At 44.5% G+C, this 20,088-nt stretch overlaps 1 protein-coding gene across 1 annotated transcript; it reads right to left on the reverse strand.

Annotated features, from left to right (window-relative positions):
* Nucleotides 1-151: 151 nt before the first annotated feature.
* On the reverse strand, nt 152-16,707 carry LOC137880507 (serine/threonine-protein kinase PAK 6). The gene is made up of 9 exons (XM_068721912.1): nt 16,189-16,707; nt 7,750-7,997; nt 5,672-6,340; nt 4,577-5,110; nt 3,691-3,824; nt 2,444-2,570; nt 2,239-2,364; nt 1,993-2,127; nt 152-1,749 (listed from the first exon to the last, which is right to left on the reverse strand). Exons 2-9 carry the CDS (start codon nt 7,951-7,953, stop codon nt 1,582-1,584), a joined length of 2,097 nt encoding a protein of 698 aa, XP_068578013.1. The 5' UTR covers nt 7,954-7,997; nt 16,189-16,707; the 3' UTR covers nt 152-1,581.
* Nucleotides 16,708-20,088: the final 3,381 nt, after the last annotated feature.

The following is a 20,088-nucleotide window of genomic DNA, read 5'->3' on the forward strand; positions in this document are numbered from 1 at the left end:
GTATGGAATTAAATGTATTTGATATTGCTTATGTGTTTATAAGAAATATTGTATGTATTTTGCTTAAACATATCCACTGATTGTACACTAATAAATACTTGAAAACACCAGTGTTCATGCATGCGTATGTGTGTGTGTGTGTGTGTGTGTGTGTGTGTGTGTGTGTGTGTGTGTGTGTGTGTGTGTGTGTGTGTGTGAGAGAGAGTGATGGAAAATGCAGGATAATATGAATTTTGAATCAATATGCATCATTTATTGATTTATACAAAATTAAAATGTGTAATTCTCTTTTTCATGAATGATCCACACAGAGATAGAAATACATGAAACACGTCAACATGTATCCGTGTCAGAATACAAAGACTATGTGCAAAGTGTTTCTCAGCAGGTGAACGTCCTGCAGCATCACATGCCAGGCCTGTGTGCTTTATCTAGGCAAACAATTGCAAATACAGTCATACACATCTTCTGGAGGAGCAACACACACGTCTTGTGATTTTTAAAAAGTCCGTCACAATACAAAGAGGGTTGTATCAGAAGCAAACACTGAGATGTCACCTCACACACATCCATGTGCTCATGTGCTCACACACACATGCACACATACACACAACTATACACTCACATTTCAGTAAAGAAAAGTAAAATTTTAAATTCATCTCATATAATTTACTGCAGTAGATCAGCAGGTACAATGACCTAATATTCAGTATTTTTATTTACATTATTAATTTATCTGCGTATGTTTCGAGTCCATACTTAATAATGAAACCTTATTTGCAATTCACATCATACAAACAACCCACAACACCTTTTGGAAATAAAGAATAAATATGAAAAAGAGAAATATGGTACTGGTGATGTTCCAATAGCCCAATAGTAGCAGCTGGGCTTTCATCTACCCATTTATTATGCTAATAACGGAGAATTGTCTTTCACGTCCCAGTTTGGTACATATTCAAGCATTCACATCAGGCCAGGTGTGCCTCCATTTGGCCATGCAAATAGTCCACTGTCAGTGTTTGTAGAGTGTACTGACCAGGTTTTTGTCATGTTTCCACAACAGAGAGTGTGAGTGTGCAGAGGTAACTTTATTCTTCCTTAATAATGTCACAATGAGCTACTGTGGTTTGGTGCCTAACAGCTTCATAAGCTTTACACTGCTAGCAATAATGCCCACTATGAACACTAGAAAGGATCTTTAGAGTAGCGCATGTTCATTACATATAGTTACATGGAGTATTGATTTTTGCTCTCAGCTGATATGCACCATGTTGTGTTGCGTTGAATCCCACTGAATGTAACAGTAAGCCAATCAATATTCGGTTGAGAGGTGAGGAACTGCATGCTGCCTTTATCTCACTCCTAAAGTGCTTCTCTCATGCCTGAGACCATGCGGTGTCTGTCGACCAAACTTGCCGTCCTGCCACCATCACTCTGGCAGCAACATGCTGTCTGGGTCTGCTTCTCTGGAGCTCTGATCTCCCGTTGGCTAGGGTGCTAGAGTTGGACCCCGGTGCTGGTCCTCGCCTGTTCAGGTCAGACTGAAGGTGGGTGTTGGGTAGCGGGAGCCCCACGGGGTCAGCAACGGGACATGCGCTTGCGGTACTGCTCCACCAGTGGAACCAGGCACTGAGGTGAGCCGCTCTGCAGCAGGAAGGGGTGCTCCAGCAGGTCAGTGGCGCTGGCCCGCTCAAGGGGGTCCCGAGTCAGCATACGGTCCAGGAAGTCCTTTAGAACGGGGGAGATCTGGACCAGAGAGAAATAGGTACATATACTTCAACACCAATGAATTGCTAGCGAAATGCTAACATGCTCACAATGAAAATGTGATATTGTTGTATCACGATAATGTTTAGCAGGTCCACAGTCCTAATTTAGTATATCAGCATGCTAACATTTGCGTATTAGCTTTAAACCCAGTGTACAGTGGACAGCTGAGGATGATGGGAATATTACTAGTTTTGCAGGTACGTCTGTCTGTTCTTGTACCTGGCTGACATTTCGCACAGTAGGAGGCAGCTCATCCCTCAGTCTCTTCATAGCTGCTACAGGGGTTTCACTGAAGTACGGGGGCTCTCCATCCACCATCTCCACCACCATGATACCCATCGACCAAACATCCACCTGGTGCAGGATCACACATGGAAATTATGTTTTACAGATCTTAAAGCAGAGATTGCCTCTGTTGGCATTTACGCCACATGAGAGAGATCACCGTTGTTTTGGCCTCCTCACCTCAGTGCCATATGGTGATTTGGAGATGACCTCGGGAGCCATCCAATAGGGTGTTCCCACTAAAGATTTCCTTTTAGGGATGTCCTTGCTGATCTGAGCACAGAAGCCAAAGTCTGACAGCTTGACCTGTGGGGAACAAGAGAAAGACATTACTATCAAGATAGCGAAAAACAGAAAAGAAAGAAAGAGTAACAAAATATCTTACCCTTCCGTCTAATGTGAGTAGTATAGAATCGCTCTTGATGTCTCTGTGGATGACTCCCTGTGAATGCAGATAGGCCAGGGCTTGCAGAACAGCTTCACACACTGTGGCAATCTGCTCTTCACTCAGCCTGCAGGATAACGCACACGCAAACAGATTTTACATTAACATTTCACACTTTTCCATTAAGAGTTACGACAGATCAACAGCTGAGAAAGTTGAAACCCATGAATCACCGTGCATTACAGGCAACGATAAAGAGGGGAAGGTTCAAAACAACAACTCCCACACAACAGAATGACCAACAAAACATGTTCATTCCTCTACAGTGATAATGCGACTTTGATATTTTACAAGCGCAACATAAAGACATAAGAGCCAGGAGTCGAAAAGACATTTTCAAACGGCAAAGCAAGGTCATGTGCCCACTGAAAACACAAGGTAAGATTTACCTAACAGAGTGCTGTATACTCCCACACATGATTCTCATCATATTTAAAAGACATGTCTAAAACTATGTTAGGAAAAAAAGACTTCCTGCAGTAATTTAAGCAGTACGTCTTCTTCTTTTATTTAGGAAGACTTTAATGAGTCTAAAAAGATAATTTGATACCAGACTGTGTCTAGGAAAAAAAAAGAAGTAAAAGACCCCTTATTCTTGATTGTCCTGTCAATGTACTGATTATCTTTGACAAACGGTGGCTGTGACAGTTGGTTCATTTTATATGTCATTTTGCTTGAGAGACATTTTTTCATCCCTCTTAAGTCAAGCGATCTAACCCTGGTGTCAGCCCATGGAGATCGTGCCAGCCATCTGTTAATAACATAAAGTACATTGACGGCACAAAGAAATAGGGCCTGACAAGATTCTACTCCCTTCTCCTGGTCGATATGTTTTCCTTTTTTTTTTTAATGCATGCACAACTGGAAAATGTGACGGCATCAAGGAATCAAATTCTCAACCATAATTGACTTTCCACATGGCATCTTAGCATGCATATATTCCATCATGTCATTGAATTATTACTTTTCCTAAGACGAGAGCAGCAGACATCGGGTGAGAGAGAGGGATGAGTGACAGTCTTCTTGAGTCTTGGTGCTGCCAGTATCAACACTGATCACTCAGCAGTCGATACCACACTACCCCCTTGTGGTTGATTAAGTTACCAAACGATGATATCACAACCGAACAGAAGTGCACCCGTGCAGCTTTCTTAAACTGGGCCAAGATGATCTCTTGGTGCCTGTACCTGGTTTCAGAAACAATGTTGGTCAGTGCTCCACCTTGCAGGTACTCCATGATAACCCACAGCTCCTCCTCCACCAGGGCTGACTTAAACATCTCCACCACGTTCCTGTGTTGATAGTCCCTCATGATGACCACCTGCAACGAGAAAAACATTCACTATAGAACCAAAATCTTTAGAGACATAGTTAGTGTAGCGCTTTTATAAAGTTAGGAGACAAAGTTGGTGCTGCAGAGTCAAAAATATCCTGACTTTTACTCTTTAGTATTGATCCGGCTCTAATTGGGTTTGGCAAACACCCACATCTTTCAATTTCTCCGAGCCTAAGCCGAGATATCCCAGATAGCATAATCAGGGGTTATTTTCACAAACTTTAGCTCCCTCCAGAGCCACAGAAGACATTCTAACTGTACAGGCTAAGCAGTAGACGGGCAAACTAAACTGTGGAAATGTGGAAAATCAATGGAGTACCCCTCTAAGTAAGCATGGGTCATGCTAACTTGGCACTTGCCATCTGTGTTGTCGAGATTTAGGGAAAAAGCCAACATCAATGCTCTAGGTGGAGATGAGCATTTAAAAAGTTGAATACTGAAATCATGTTTAATGGAAAAGCTGTAGGAGGCTCACACAGCTTGTTTCGAGATATGCTGTTCAGTGCAAGTCCTTGTTTTCCTGAATCTCTACAACGAAGGTCGCGAGTGCGAAGTAAGCACAAGCCATAGAGCCACGCTGAGTTGAAATAAACTTAAATCATCCCTTGCATGCTAGACCACAAAGAATAGCAAACCTGAATCCTCAAATGTGTTGCTGTAACCTTGAATGCATTGTTTGTTGGAGATTTGTGCTGTTTGTTTTAGGGAATCACTTTGTACGTATTTGGATGTTGTACCTCATTAAAGAGCAACTCTCTCCTCTGCTGCCGCCGCAAGTCCATCATCTTCACCGCCACCTGCCTGCCGCTGTGCTTCTCTGTAGCGATACACACTACCCCCGTCGAGCCCTCCCCAATCTTCACAAAGTTCTCCAGGTAGGACCGTGGGTCACCCTTGTCTACCACCATCTGCAGGGCCGCCTTAAACTGTTCATGGGTCACCTTTGGTGGGTCTGGTGGTGGTCTGGGCGAAGGATGTTGTGGGGGCCTGAAAGCAGGGGAGCATGTGCCTGGAGGACTGGTGGCTAGTGAGCCCGTAGGGGACGGTCGAGGCTGGGAAGGGCTGTCTTGCCGGGGGTAGGGAGGATTGAGGCATCCAGAGTGTCTGAGGAAGGGGTCAGGCCCATTGGGCCTCAGCCCTATGTTAGGAGACAGTCCCAGCGTGTAGCTAGCCGAGGAGCGCACAGTTCGCTGAGGTCTGATGCCGCCGACAAGAGGACTGCTGTTGCCAGTGGGCAGGAAGCCGGAGTGGTACCTCACTGCCGACTCTGCCTGAACGATAAAAGAGAAAAGGGTGAAGAACATTAAGGCAGGGAGCTGAAAGAGAGTTGGCCGTCTGCCTGGGGTTCAAGACCTGCTTTAAAAGTGAATGTAAATCAAGTCCTTCCCTCTCACTCTGCATCCACTTCACCTGATATGACCCGTGTAAAGATGGTGCTGTAGAACCCAAGTATCCCGCTGAGATCTTGCCAAGCACACCATCTCTCAACTTTTATAACCCCACTGGCACTTTAAACCCACATTTCACATTTTAACTCTAGAATCAAATAAAATAGTCAAACCCAGAGCTTTAATCACCTTTAGCGTAAATCCAATCAATATGCTGCCTCACTAAAGTTTCTACAACCTCAGCTTGAAAATGATTGCTTGACAAAAAAAACTAGTATTCAATGGATTCAGAGCTCATGCTCATGCACAAACTAGTCCTAGTAATATGATGTGCATAACGTTAGCAAAAATATGCATAAATTGTGTATTCTATGAATAATGTATTATCTGTGCACTTAATGGCCACAAAGATGTGCAAAGAAACTGCTGTAATGTCAGACTTACTTTCAGGTCATAGGAGGAGAACGGCCTCCCGGGACTGTTCTGGGGGTGCATGTACATTGGTACGTTGTGCCGAAACTCCGTGGTGACTGTCGCTTGATCGCTATGAGGCTGCTGTACAGTCATAGCCGGGCTGTAAAAACAAGCTATAGGTCTCTGATTTGGTGGCACTCCCCTGGGAAGCTGGAACTCTCTCTTCCATATCACTCTCTCCTGAGGACTGCCCACCTCACCGCTCATATAAGCTCCGTGACTCAGCACCGGGAAGTTCTGGGATGGAACCGGTTGCGAGGGTCCTTCCAGAGAGCTGACGCTGACTTCATATGTAGACTTGGCCTTTGGCAAGATCCCATTTGGATGCAGAGTGATGCTCCTTTTCATGCCCAAGTAGGGGGTGTTGGTTTCACTGTGGATGTTCCTGGCCCTGTCCCTCCACTGGTCTTGACCCGCATCCTCGTCGTCTTCTTCATCATCATCCTGGGTCAGGCCCTCGTACTGGTAAGCGTCTCCCTCGTTCACTTCCCCCAGCCTTCCCAGTGACTGGGCCCTCTTCCTGGCTGAGGGGCTGCTCTTCCTCAAAGAGTTAGAACTGGTCACAGACAGACGGTTCATATCATTGATCATGGCTGCGATGTAGTCTCCGTGACCGATCATGCTCCCCCGCACAATGGTCTGAAAGAGGAGAGGCGTTTATCTTTTATCACATTGCACTTGCCATGATCACATTATAGAAAGAATTTGGACGGAAAGGAATAATGAGGGTGACATAATCATTGCTCAGAGGCGAGTTAAATTTAGACTTGAGAATCTGTAATCTGACATCTCTGTCATTCTTCAGACACAACGACTTAAATCATTTCCCCAGTGGCTCATTCTGACAATACACTGTTAAATATACCAAGCAAATGTATCGGGAGATGCACTATAAATTCAGAGCGTCTACAACTGTTCCTAAGTTGCAAAATTCAGAAATGACAGATAACTGTTCCTATGACCTTTCAGGTATGCATAGATAGCAGGCATGCGAAGGCAAACCTGCCCTGACAGAAAAGGATCAGACAAACTTAAGATCTTTTGCCAGAGCAGTGAGAGTGTAGCAACTGCATGCGAGAGTGTGTGGTGGCTCATCAGTCACTCTCAGGGTAGAGTCATGTTCAGTTCACAGCCAGTCAACAGCCTCTCCTGTTTCCCTGGTTCGGTGCCATTACATCTGCACAGGGGGCAGAGGTCAGATGACATCTCACCTACTGCAGCACCTCTCTGAGAGGAGAGAATGGCAGGTGATAATGGCCCTGGTGAGATATCCTATTCTAGAAGATGTTGTAATAATAGTTACTAATAATCTCACATCGCATTTCCTCTTTTCCTCAGAGCAATAAACTGTATTTTCATCCAAATTGTTTTGTTTTTTTGCTTCGTGAAGTTCTTGTGGGTAACACCACACTCGTCTTGATGACGCTCCACAAATCTGACCCAAATGCTGACATGATGGTTCTCATTTTGAACAGCACTACTCACGTCAGGGCATCAATGAAATGTTGGTGTTTTCTCTATTTATTTTCTGGAGGGTGACAAACAGAATTGAACGTTTGCTACGTGAAGCACAGAAATCCTTAGATTTGCAGGCTTTATCACTGACTGGTATTTCCTTTGCTGTACCTGCACTTTTACTTCCCTTCTGTTTGACATCTGCGGGAAAGGCACCATGGACTGTTATAATTGCCTGCGTGGAGTAATAAATCTTGTGGCCCCTCTGAGTATTCAACATTGTACGGTCGGTGTACACAGCAGGGTCATCAGCCCAGCCCCGTGATAGATATGAAAGCAAAAAGATGCAGAGAGGAGCATGCCTTCCTTCCACGTTGTCATCAGGATTGTGGCATTTTCTGAGACATCAGGATTCCTTCGCAGCACCGAAGGTCACTTCTGCCTCAATACAACAGGCAGCATATCTTTATGCATAAGTCTCTCTGAGATTTTAGCTTAATGAGTGCCTGGTTGAATGGTGTGCTAGTTATTAGTGATCAGTTAAAGGTTAAGTCAGAAGAGCAATAAAGAGCTGAGTGGAAGGTGTGGTGTACCTTCTTTGGCCTCAGCTCCACCTCTGTGATCCTGGAAGGGTCCACCATGGGTTTGGGTCTGCGCAGGTTCTCTATCAGGCTCTGCCATTGCATCGGCAGGCCCACAAAGCAGCCACGCTTGGAGTCAAATGAGGTGTGGACACGGTGCTCAAAGTTCTTGGGCGCTGATATCTCAGGCCTCTTCTTTTTCTTCTTGCGGAACATCCTCAGGTCCTCGAGGGCGACAGCTTGCCTGCTTCAAAATGGCCCTGTAGGGGGGGAAAATTCACCCTTTAATAAACTGCACTCAATATTACAGACAGCGCATGTTCAAGTAACTGTAATCTTGACATTTGAAATTTAGGCAAATATCTTCTGCCTCAGTGATCCAAACGACGTTGCCACGGACCGACCACTCTCCTTTATGATCTACTCTCGGACCAAGTGTATTCAAATACAATCTGACAACAGAGGATCTTTCCACGTGGGAGAAAATATTCACATGGTTCATCTAAAAGCTGTTCCATGTCTGGGTTGTGAATGTCCCTGCACGCTGTCTTGTTGCGCTGTCACAAACCTGTGCCTGTGAGAATGGCTTCAAGGAGAGTGGATGGATTTGTAAGCACATGTGTAATGAAGGATATCTGGTCAATCAAGGCTTATTCATTCTTTGTGCCATTTCACTGATGAGCACGCGGCCGAGCTGGCCAGAGCCCACAGGCTTTCAGTGCATTAGCAGGACGAGTACAACACGCAGAGACAAACACACGCTCATGCACATACACAAATGCTATGGCAGGGTATCCTTCATAAACCTCTTTCATATCCCGTCCTAATTAGTAGCTTGTGTGCCCTTGATTGCAGGGAGGGTAACCATTTAATCCTTGGACGGATGGCCATGAGTTTGGTGAGCCACTAACTCTGGTTTTGTGTATGTTAAGCTTTATCTTTATTTCATGTGTTGGGAAATAATTAAATACATTACATCTCGTTTTCTCAGCTGCACAGCTGTACTGAGAGATAATCATTCACATTTAAGTCTCATGATTAGTACTAATACTGTTTCATGTGGCTCTCAGTATGGAGGACGTTCCGGCTACTCATGCTAGCTGTGTGGCTCTAGGGATGTCAATGCTGGTCTTTTGGTCAGTCTGTCAGTTGCGACTGAAATATATCTTCAACTATTAGATGGATTTTAATGGAATTTTGGAAAGTGACTCGTGGCCGTAAGAGGACGAAGTGGGATAACTTTGAGCTCCTAATGTTTTATCTAGCACCATCATCAGGTCAGATTCCAAATATTCCAATATTTTAGTTTGTGACCAAATACCAATAACACTGACATTTCCATCCGCATCAGCTTTACTTTGGGTTTACTGCTAATTAATGAAATAGAAGGAAAAAACATTGTGTTTAACCAAAGACAAAAAAAGAGAGAGCTGGGACACATGTAGCCAAATTTGAGAAATACCAAACGGTTTGCATACCCAAATCAGATTATCAATTTTCAATGTGAAAATAGCACAGGGGGAAAGATTAACAGACATTTTGTCTGTCCTTTCTAAAGTGTGCAATAGTTCTTCAGTTCCATGGTTTGAGTCCTTTCAATTTATTGCCAACAGTGGTTGTTTGTTGTCAAAAGTGCCCTGCTAATTAGCAAATGTTAGCATGCTAATATGCAAAACCAAGCAGGTGAAAAACACTATACCTGCTTTAACACAAACATGCTAGCATTATCATTGTGGGAATGTTAGCACTGCATGACTGTGGACTCCTAGTCTTGTTTATTTCAGCAGAATCTACAAGGTGCCCCTTCAATATCAGATACAATCTCTCATCGTGCGCTGGGAAATGGTGGGAGTTGAGGAAATGAGTTTTGCACTCGTCCGCAGCTCAGCAGGACATCACGCTGGCCGCCGCCGCCGCCTTCTCCACCTCCGCCCTCGGACCAGTGCGGCTGTAATCTGCATCAACGACGCCTGTTATGAGCTGTATCGGTGACTACCCCGTCTCATCACCAGAGGGTAAAAGGAGGTCAGGCCCACTGGCCACATCAGCCAAACCTGCTTCATTAAAGGAAGGTGGGGTAAGGAAAGTGGGGGGTGTCCCCATCCAAGGATAATTCCATCACAAGGCTAATATGCTAAGTGTTGCATAAGTACATCACTGTGCCTCCCTATGTACATAATGTGGCGCTGGGAAGGACTTTAATTCCATGTGACAGGGACATTATGTTGTGAGGGCTCTCAGTCAGGAGGGGGGGGGTGAGATAGGAGTCAGGGCCAATATTAGAGTCAGACCTGGATGTATTAGAGAGACAGAAACTCAGTTTCATTCCTACAGACACAGAAAGGCTTTTAAGCACCAGTTGTGGCTGCTTTTTGAATAACGAACGCTTGAGAAAACAAGCTGGAATACAGAAGATTGCAATCTCTGCTATTTTCCTTTTCCGCTGCACAAGAGACTATCTGCTTAGATAGCTGTTCAGCGTGCAGATGTTGGCATTTCCTGAACAAATATTTACACATAGCGCTCATGTATCCTTTTACAGGCAGATCAATCAATATTTACTCATGAGTCAAATGCAAACTGCTACAGTCCTCCACTGCCAGCTATAATGGGGTGATATTAGCACAAATAGGACGGCTGCTTTGTATAGTGCTTCATCAAGCTCCATCAGTTCAAAGCAGCAGGACAGAACATATCGCAGCATTCATTATTCATTCTCATTTTTCTAACCGCGGAGATATTGGAGGCAAGCAGGAACACTCACATGCACAACGCACATGTTGATTCATGCTTGGGCAAAATTAATTAAAAAGTTGACGCAATTATTGACTTACACGCTTTAATCACATGCAACTGGCTTTCTATTGAACCCTGTTACCTCGCCAAGCTTATGACTGTCTTTGTAACAATATTCTATTGATTTGTAAGCTCGTCGGACAGTATGTATGCACAGAGCTGAACTTGCACAGAGCATAATCACGCTTTCTGGTCACATCTCTCTAAACTGTAGGGACTTGACCCTATGCCTCAGTGGCTTGTCTTGAATCTATCAAAGTGCTGAGGCAAAACTCAGCCGGCTGCTGTCAGAGATATGAAAAGCCAAAGAGGATGAGGTCACTCCGAAAATTGTGCTACATTAGGTATATCCATCTCTACAACTGTGTGCAGGAGCGAAAAACTTAAATAGATCCAAATACACAACCTGAAAATCCACAAATCGGTAAGAACTAAAATCTAAAATCACATGAGGATGAAGGTGTTTGAAGCAATTCTGCTTGTAAAGTCTGACTAAACACAAACTCTTGAAAAAGAAACTGAAAAAGATGATGGTGCATGCAGATTTGGTAAAAACACTCGAATATATGCCGTTTTCTCTGCAGAACCACCACTTAATCACAGCCATACATCCCTTTTCCAGGCTCAAATGAATCTCAGACTTACCCCCCCAACTGATAGCGCTGCTTCACCTGACAGAGCGGCCCGGGCCTTTCATGCCATGCAGAAATGCAAGCAGGCAATCCATACGTTTCCCATAGACAACGTGACAGAAGAGGAGAGGGCATGCTCGCATTCCTCTCATGTTCAAATCACCCCGAGCAGGTTGTGTTGTGGATGAGTGGGAGGGGATCGAGAGATAAGAGAGGTATTGGATTTGCTCGATGTTAGTGCTCCGAGCTCTGTTGAATGATTTTTTTTTTTTTTCTATTTGCCCTGATTTCTGCTTGTATCTTTTTTTCTTTTTTTTTGTTGGCATGCATGCAGAAATGTAGTGAGTGTGCAGGTGACCGCGCTAGCAGGATTAGTATGGTGTTCAGTCCTTCACTGATCTAATTTTAGGACACATCATGCCTCCCACCACCCCTCCTCCCTATCACTATTATTTTTTTTTACAGGATTCATGTCAAATAACGAGGTGAGGGTGGGAAACGATGGAGAACAGGTAATCCTCTTTTTGTGTTTGTCGTTGCACGTACAAGCATCATCCAGCTATGTTACATTACAGGGGGCTACATCTATTTCCTGGTGGTAAAAGATAGCATCAAGGTCTTGTATGCTGTTTTTGACTCTGCAGTGCAGCGTTGGGGGGCTTGGAGATTGCTTCTCTATCAGCTTCATTATAATGACCGTTCTGCCCTTTGAGTATAATGAGACCGCCTCTCAAGAGGGAGGAAGAGGGTCTTGGTTGGTCATCTCTTCCTTTTCCTTGTGCTTTGTTACACACGCACGTACATACACACACACACACTCATATATACACACACGCCATCTGAGGGCATGAAAAAGGTACACAAGCGCTGGACGTGACCGGACAGTACAATAGCAGTGTTTATGATTTAAGTTAATGTCTGCTTTCTCTTTGAAGTCACCTCTGCAGACATGGAAGGATTGTCAATAGGAGACGACAAGTGATGTAATAAGCTGCACTCAATGACATGGAATAACACGTCGCTTTCATGCATATTTCATGCAAGTGGTCTAACACATCATGCACGACAAAGCACTTGGAATACAAGGAATGTTGGGAGGATGTCACATATCTACTGCCTCTGTAAAGTTGCCCATTGTGCAAATCTGGCTATGGCTGTGAGCACAGTTTAGCTTTTTTCTTTTTTTTTTTTTACCCCTGCTAGAGGTTAGAGATGGAAACGTCGGTTGGTTGGTCGGTTCGCCACTTTGGTCCAGTCTGAAATAGCTCAGCAACTATGGGATGGATTGCCATGAGGTCTACAGAGGATGAATCCCAACGACTTTGGTGATTCACTGACATTTCCTCCAGCGCCACTGTGAGGTCCATGTTTGTGATTTTTACTTAAATGTCTCAACAATTAGTGGGTGAATTGCCTTGAATTCGCTACACAAATAGCAAAGGATGAAATGCACTACTTTTGATGGTCCCCTGACTTTTCATCAGGTCCAAATTTTCAATCTGTCCTAAACTTAGGTTTAGGACCAAATACATGCAGCTGCACTTTTTGTTTCCTGCTAATTAGCAAATGTTCTGAGATGGTGATGATAAACTGAATAGCGTCAGCATTGTCATTGGGAGCATGACATCGAAGGAGCCATTCAAAAGGGTCAGCAGCAAAGAGAAAACACAGGTGAAGATGTGGGCCAGGTTTTTCTAAAGCGGTCAAACAACAACTGTCCCTGTCCTCATCAAAGTATTTCTGATAAAAAGCTCCACTAAGGGGTAAGGACACGATGTAGAGCATGGCCAAGCCAAGGGCATGTGAAGTGAACGTTATGGACTATTTTCATTTTTATGAAAAGTGAAGCACTTTGCAAAGTGTGCAAATTATGATTGGAAAAAAATGTCAGAGAAAAATAGAAATCAACAAAACTATATCCATATTTTGCCTTTACATTTCGGTTTGCAGAGATGACCCATATTCACACAGAGAGTTCATTGATAGTGACATATCTCGGGGTATTTCAAATGTCACATTACTCGCAGCGATGCGTCATGTGTAGGACTTCACTCAAACCTCTGTATGAAGTAGTCCAAGTCGGAAACGGGTTGAAGTCTCAGAGCACTGCCATTCGGAGAACGTAAACAATCAAAGAGCGTGTCTGTCATTTTCTTGTGCGCTGAATGCGTACGAAAAAGGCCTCAGGATTGGAAGTGTGTAGCAAAATATGTGATAGCCGTGCCCAACAATGTGGGATGTCGGTTTTTCAAGGGCAGACATCTTCGCAGGAGTGCACATTAGTCTTGTGTTAATATTGACAGGAGGAAACACGAAATGAGAGGTCAAGACAGGAGGAGAAAGAGTGAGGGAGGAAAGGAGCGTCTGGACACTCAAGACGTTGTGACTGAAAAAAAGAGATAGAATAGAGAAGAAAGCGAGAGAATAAAAGACGCGGATTAGGATGACATAGATTGAAAGTGTCGGCGCTGTGAAAATACATACTTCACACGTTTTTTTTTGTTGTTGTCCAATTTAGTGGCACAGTTTTGTGAATAGCAGCAATCTCCGGTTTGAAGATGTAACTTCTTTTCTCCGTTGTCTTGAGCAGCTTTGTCTGCAGTAAACAAGCCACAGTAAAGAGGAATGGAGGACAGAACACTTACATCCACAGAGCACGTACATCACTCTGTCGCCTGACATGCTGCCACTGATTCTCCCGGACCGGATAATGGACGAGAAAACGAGTTTGTTGTGGCCCCCGCAGCGAGGAGTGTGGACGTAAATGCCCCCGGTCTCCGTCTACTCCAAACACCTCAACATAATGACATTGTAAAAGCAACACTTCTAGTGTCCTGGGGGCTTTTATGGGATGCTGACACATCACTAGAAAAAACAAACTCTTAACTCGGGAAGTATGCTTCTCCATTCTGTATAACAATGCGTGTGCTAGGGGCTAGGCAGGATAGTACGGAAATGCAGCACTGACCGACACTCTGTTTAATTAAAGATCCTCTTGGCTCTCACAAGTGCTTTGAACAATTTGACGCTGTGGCGATAGAGACGTATGATCAGCCTGGACCAATGGTACGAGCCCAACTCTTCTCTCTTGGGTCTAATTTATTGATGCGCCAGTACTCTGTGCAAGCTTTACTGTACGCGCATGTGCTTATGAAAGCTTTGATTTATATTTTTTTAGCCCACGCCTCAGCATGTCTCTCCCAGGGATAAAGCACCAGCCATTTTTAACCCCTGATTCCTTCGTGGTATCAATCTGCACCGACTCGGCTGCACTCCTCTGTCACCCAGCATGGGTGCTGTTTCAGCCCAGAGAGGGGGGAATCATGGCATGCTGTCCTAATTTGGACTCTGTTTTAATCCTTAGTGCTTGACGTCTTGCGGCCGGTGGCGACGCTAAGCTGCTAATGCACGCTGTCCCCTCCTTTCGGCTGACATGACCACGACACAAGCAGTCCTTAAAACAACCACGAACACAGCAGGGCACATGACAATGACGTACCACCTACACCTACGTCTTGTGTTCAGTCAGGGTCCCGGTGCACGCAGTGGAGTCTGTGCTGCTGAAGATGGGGCGACATGAGACGGCCTCCAAAAAAACTTCCAAACGACTTCGGAGTGTACACATCGTCTTCAGCGAAGCAGATGACCAGCTGTGTGTGTGTGTGTGTGTGTGTGTGTGTGTGTGTGTGTGCATGCACCAAAGAGACCTTCTCTGTCACCTCCTCTACTCTTTCCCTCCTCCTCCTTGAATATCAATGAGTAACCTGAGACACACACACACACACACACACACACAGACACACACACACACACACACACACACACACACACACACACACACATGGTAGTTTAAGAAGTGCAGAGCCTCAGTTACATCATCGTCAGACTTATGAACTGCACTACTAAAAACGCAAATACAGAGAGTACAGTTTAGTCCTATGTGGTGATCCCGTACTGTCGCAACTCCTAAGCAAGTGCATGAATGTTGCAATTCTGTCGATAAGAATGAGTGCAAAGGGGATGCTAAAGCGTCGGACGAAAACTAAAATCTATACACTTCTTTAAAGCACCTTAGCCTTAGATTGATTTTCACTAAGGATTTCACATCTAATAGAGCGACTAAAGGAGAGACTTAACAACCTGTTTTCAACAAGAGCAGATTCCTTGTTTCTTAATGTCTCTAATTCAGAGTCAAACAGGGCACAGTTCTCCCACATTCATACAAGCTCTCACACAACAGGTTTTCTACATTTCAGCATGAAAGTGAATGCCGTTAACAAAATGTGTCACATCAGTCTCCTCTGTGCCCGCTTTGCCACATCATCTATCTACGGATGTGAGTATACACACAGCTTTGAAGCTTGAATCCTTATGCACTGGTATAGGACCAGAAAGATCAGCTGAGAACTCAGCCTTCACACTCACACACACACACACACACACACACACACACACACACACACACACACACACACATGCTAGAATACACAATGGTTAAAAAACAACAACCAGGAAGCTTCTGTCCACAGTGCCCATAGCAATGGCACAGTCTGTATTTGTCAAGTGCGATCCATCTCGATGAGATTGTTGTATCCTTTTACTTGAAATAGAGGTTGAGGACAGAAGAGGCAGAGACTCGGAGGGAGAAAGGGGATGTGGGCATTTAGAGGAGGGGTGAGCATAAGGTGAAGGCTCTCTTGAGATGCAGTCCATCACTGAATACATCCAGCAATCCTCTCTGTCTTCCCATTTTCTCTCCATTTCTCCTTCACATCAGCACCTGGCTGAACTGCATTCCGTTCACAGCCTTTCCACCTCCTTCTTCTCTTCCTCCACCAAGGCTGATGCCAACCGACGGCACACTATAGCCTGCTCTTCATCAATGACGTTAAGCCTCTTTTTCTTTTCCCCGACCCCCACCTCCCCCTCTTTACCCCACTCTCCGTGGAAAGACGAAACAGGGGCTTTGAAAGGGATAAATCATTGTTAGAAGAGGAGGAAAAAAATAAGGCTTCTCCCTTACCTTGCCGTCTAGTGAAGAGGAGAGCCTCTCTCCTTCAGGAAGGATTGGAAGCGGGAGTGCGCACACACACACACACACACACACACACACACACACACACACACTCACATACACTATTATACACTCACATTCACACACATACACTCACACATGGACATAGATGCTCTCCCTCTCTCTCTCTCATACAACGACGAGGAGTGCTGGCTCTCAAGCAAGCGCACACTGCAGGCTGCCGCTTGCCTGGGAAAGCCTGATGCGTTCCTCCCTCCAGGCAGAAGCACACGCTGCCATCTCAAAGGCTCTTTGTTGGGGCTGATTCATCCCCGGCTCCGTGGCTGAGTGCTGGTCCGTGTGCCGGCGCCTGCTCCTGGGGACACAGGTCGACCATACAAAGGAGGGACAACGCCATGAAGGGAAAAGGCAGCATCCAGGAGGAGAGACTATCACGGCCCCATACAGCTCCTTCCATCCCCCCCCTCTCCCTCTCCGTCTCTGCCTCGCTGTCGCTCTCTTTCTCTCACACACTCACACACACACACACACACACACACACACACACTCCCTCCTCCCTTTCCCTCTCTTTATCACTTCCCTCCTTCTCTACCTCCTCCCACTCCCTCATTGGGCTGCAAAAGAATTGATAGCAGCGTGCGCATGTGTGTGTTTTTAAGCTGGTTTCCAGTGACTGTAAGGAGAGGAGAGCTCCGCTACACCTCATCACCTGGGATACCTTTCACCCACCTCCCTGCCTTCCGTCTCTCCCTCTGGCTCCTTTGCACGCAACGTGGGTGACACGAGAACACGAGGGTGCCGCTGCGTTTGCCCAGCGTGCTGCTGTTCAGTCAAATGCATTATCCATTGAATGACAGGGTCAGGGATGGCAGATGGCGGGAGGGGTTGTTGTATCTGTGTGCGTTAAGTAGGAGGAGGGGGGGGGGGGGGGTATTTCTGTTGAGGGTGCAATCATCATGCTCACAATCTCTTTGGAGTCCATTGTGACCCAAAAATCATTGTGCATGAAGAAACTGTAGTTACAACACTGCCCCAGTCCAGCATCCTCATTATGTGACTGAAGCATTCCCCTCTCTCTTCACCACAATCATTTCCTGAATTATTTATACAACCAGACACAAAGCAGGAAAATGTATTAGGGTCAAGTCGTGCAGAAATTGCTTGCAGAGTGAGCCAGATTTGGGGCATACGTGTTATACATGGAGTTTTGATATGATGAATTGCTTGCAAAGGCACTATAACAAGCTTAAATGATGATGTTCCTTCTCACACATCAAATAAACTCAAATGAAAATGGCTCCACTGAACCAATCTGCATGACAAAGACAGATTTGCCTGTTGGGGGCATAGCAGACAGGACCCCTCCCTCTTTTTCACTCCTACTTGTCAGCATTATTGTCACAGAATTTTTTTTTTTGCTTGGCTATTTTTTACTGCTTCGCACGACTTCTTTTGAGCTCAGCGCTGAGAACAGCCATCTTGTTCTAGGTGTCTTTATGCAAAAAAAAAAAAAATGGTAGTTATCACAAAAACAGTCCTGTTTGCTCTTGCTATATCTGCTTGGTCAGTATGAAGGGAAACGGAATGGGTCAAAAGGTCAATTAATGAAACACTTCTGCTTCCATGACCGGGTTTGCTGAACCTGACCTTTTAAAAAAAATACAGCAATTACATAATAAGAAATAAATCACATAAATTATTATTCAAAGAGTTAATTTTGATTAAAAAAAAGAACATGTTTGTTGACCCTCTTGACCTAAATACTGTTGACCCAATGGATAAGAAATGTATTTTTGATTTGAAGACAAAAGAAAGTTTGACTGTTTTCACTTGTTAACCAGGTAGCATAATCTCAAATATGCAAGGGAAGCTTAATGATTACAAGAAAAAAATTGTAATTAATACATTTATAATTGTTTTGCATGTGCTAGATATGTGAGTTATACAGTATATTGTCTCTGTAATTACACATTATTTGATCATTCTTTTGTTTGCATGTCTCGGTGGAGAGACATTCGAATGGTAACTAAGATTTCTGTTAGATTCAAATGTATTTGTCACCTTCTCTGTCAGACTTCATGACCTTGCTAAAGCGTCTCCTGAAAACAACAGCTTGTGATGTAAAAAGGGGCTTACAGTGACAAGAGCAGTCTTAAACCACATTGTCATTAAAATGAAAGCCTCGGGGGGGGGTGGGGGGTGTATAAGTGATACTGCCTTAATTGTTTGCATTTCAATTTGTTCTATTGTTTAGGATGAATCTGTAAGGATTACACCAGGGGTTATCAGGGTTCATACGGTTAAAGCAAACGTAATTTCTTGTCAAAATCCATTGACATTTCCAGATGACCTATAAATCCATTTTAATTTGATAAGAGCGAGGCAACTACAGTAGTTATTGAGACAAGGCTTGTGTCATTCACAGTCATAATAGAAGCAAACGTGCTCATGGTTCTGTAAATCATACACAAAACGTCACAATTGTGACTTACTAAGTCAAACTTCTGAGATGGTAAGTCATAGTTTGAAAATTGTTGATATAGTAGGTCAACATTATGGGTTACTAAGTAAAAACGATGACCTACTATGAGTTATTTTCATCATGAATAACTTTTTTTTTTTCCCCCCGTTTCCTGGCCCCCATGCTTTTTCTTCAGTGAATTGGTCTCGTGATTTGCTGCTGCACTTTCAGAGGCTCTCCTCTCTCCATGCCTGCCGAGCCAAGTGCAGTTCATCTTGATGCACAGTGTCTACTCACTTCTAAGTGAGGTACTGTAGAGGCTTAGGCAGACAGCTTCCTGTGAACTGGTGCATGCAAAGGCAAAACCGTACAAATAGGTTAAGAGCTCCGACTGTAAAACACGGCCCATCCAGAGCTTGTATGGGCCGAGAGTGTTCTTGTCTGTCAAAGTAACAGTGCTGGACAAAAGCTCTTCTCTGAGGCCCTGTCCAAAGCGCATTAAGGAAAGGTAGCTTGCTTGTACCATCTGTCCGCTGCAGTAAGGGAGAGCTATGGATTTTCTGTCTGAGACGCTATCGGAGCCACTGGCTGCTTGCTTTCATGAGATGAGCTTTTAATAAGTCCTGCCAAATAGCGAACCATAGAGGATGCATTATGATGTGGTTATGCTGTGTTATTATGATGGGAGTGCATCACGTTGCGTATCGTTTATCGCAGAATTTCAGCTGCTCTCAGTGCTAAGCCAACATTTAAAGTAGACAGTTTGGGAACTCACCAGTTGAGGGGATCTTGGCTGGCAGTGTCATATTTCCAGAATGAGATTAAAGTCTGTTCCTCCAGCGCTCCATGAGCATGTAAGAGCAGCAACACTCTGTTCCACAGTACATCAGGGTAGTGACCTCCTGGGGATAAGCGAGGCCTGCTCTGTCCACAACTGCAAAGGGTGGATTTCACTTGCTAATGAGCCAACCACCTATCTTCTAGCCATTCATCAAAGTCTGCCCAGCGAGCTGCCTGTGTGTGAAGTACACCCCATCATCGCAGTAGATTAGGTTTCCTCCCATCATTTTAGTCAGCGGGCTTCTGGGTAACCTCTCCTGGACAATGATTAACATGGTTTGCTGAATGCATGATGCCCGGTGTCTGGATTTCTTTAAAAACACAAGGATGCCCTGCAGTGAGGATGTTAAATGAAGTCACTTCATTAGAATAAGTAGCAATAATGATGACATTTATGACTATCTAGATGCAGATTGCTTCTGTTTTTATTCATGCCCACCAGTGTTGACTCTTTAAACTGCTGCAACAGATCACAGGCAGCACTAAATTGTTCTCGCTCCCCCATTGGTAATCCAAATACCGTTACCAAGAAAACAATTCATGCTTTCCCTTGCATGTCTCCTGCTGACAGTGCATTACTAACCCCC

The sequence above is a fragment of the Cebidichthys violaceus genome, unplaced genomic scaffold (assembly GCF_023349555.1).
Source record: "Cebidichthys violaceus isolate CVI_PGR_0920_01 unplaced genomic scaffold, fCebVio1.0.p SCAF_28, whole genome shotgun sequence".
Lineage (NCBI taxonomy): Eukaryota > Metazoa > Chordata > Actinopteri > Perciformes > Stichaeidae > Cebidichthys > Cebidichthys violaceus.

Excerpts from the sequence above, each read along its gene's own strand:
- LOC137880507 (XM_068721912.1), bottom strand. The coding sequence starts at position 7,953 with ATGTTCCGCAAGAAGAAAAAGAAGAGGCCTGAGATATCAGCGCCCAAG. Across the intron at positions 2,571-3,690 it reads AACATTGTTTCTGAAACCAG|GCTGAGTGAAGAGCAGATTG; the intron begins GTACAGGCACCA and ends GTTATCCTGCAG. Across the intron at positions 2,128-2,238 it reads AATCACCATATGGCACTGAG|GTGGATGTTTGGTCGATGGG; the intron begins GTGAGGAGGCCA and ends ATCCTGCACCAG.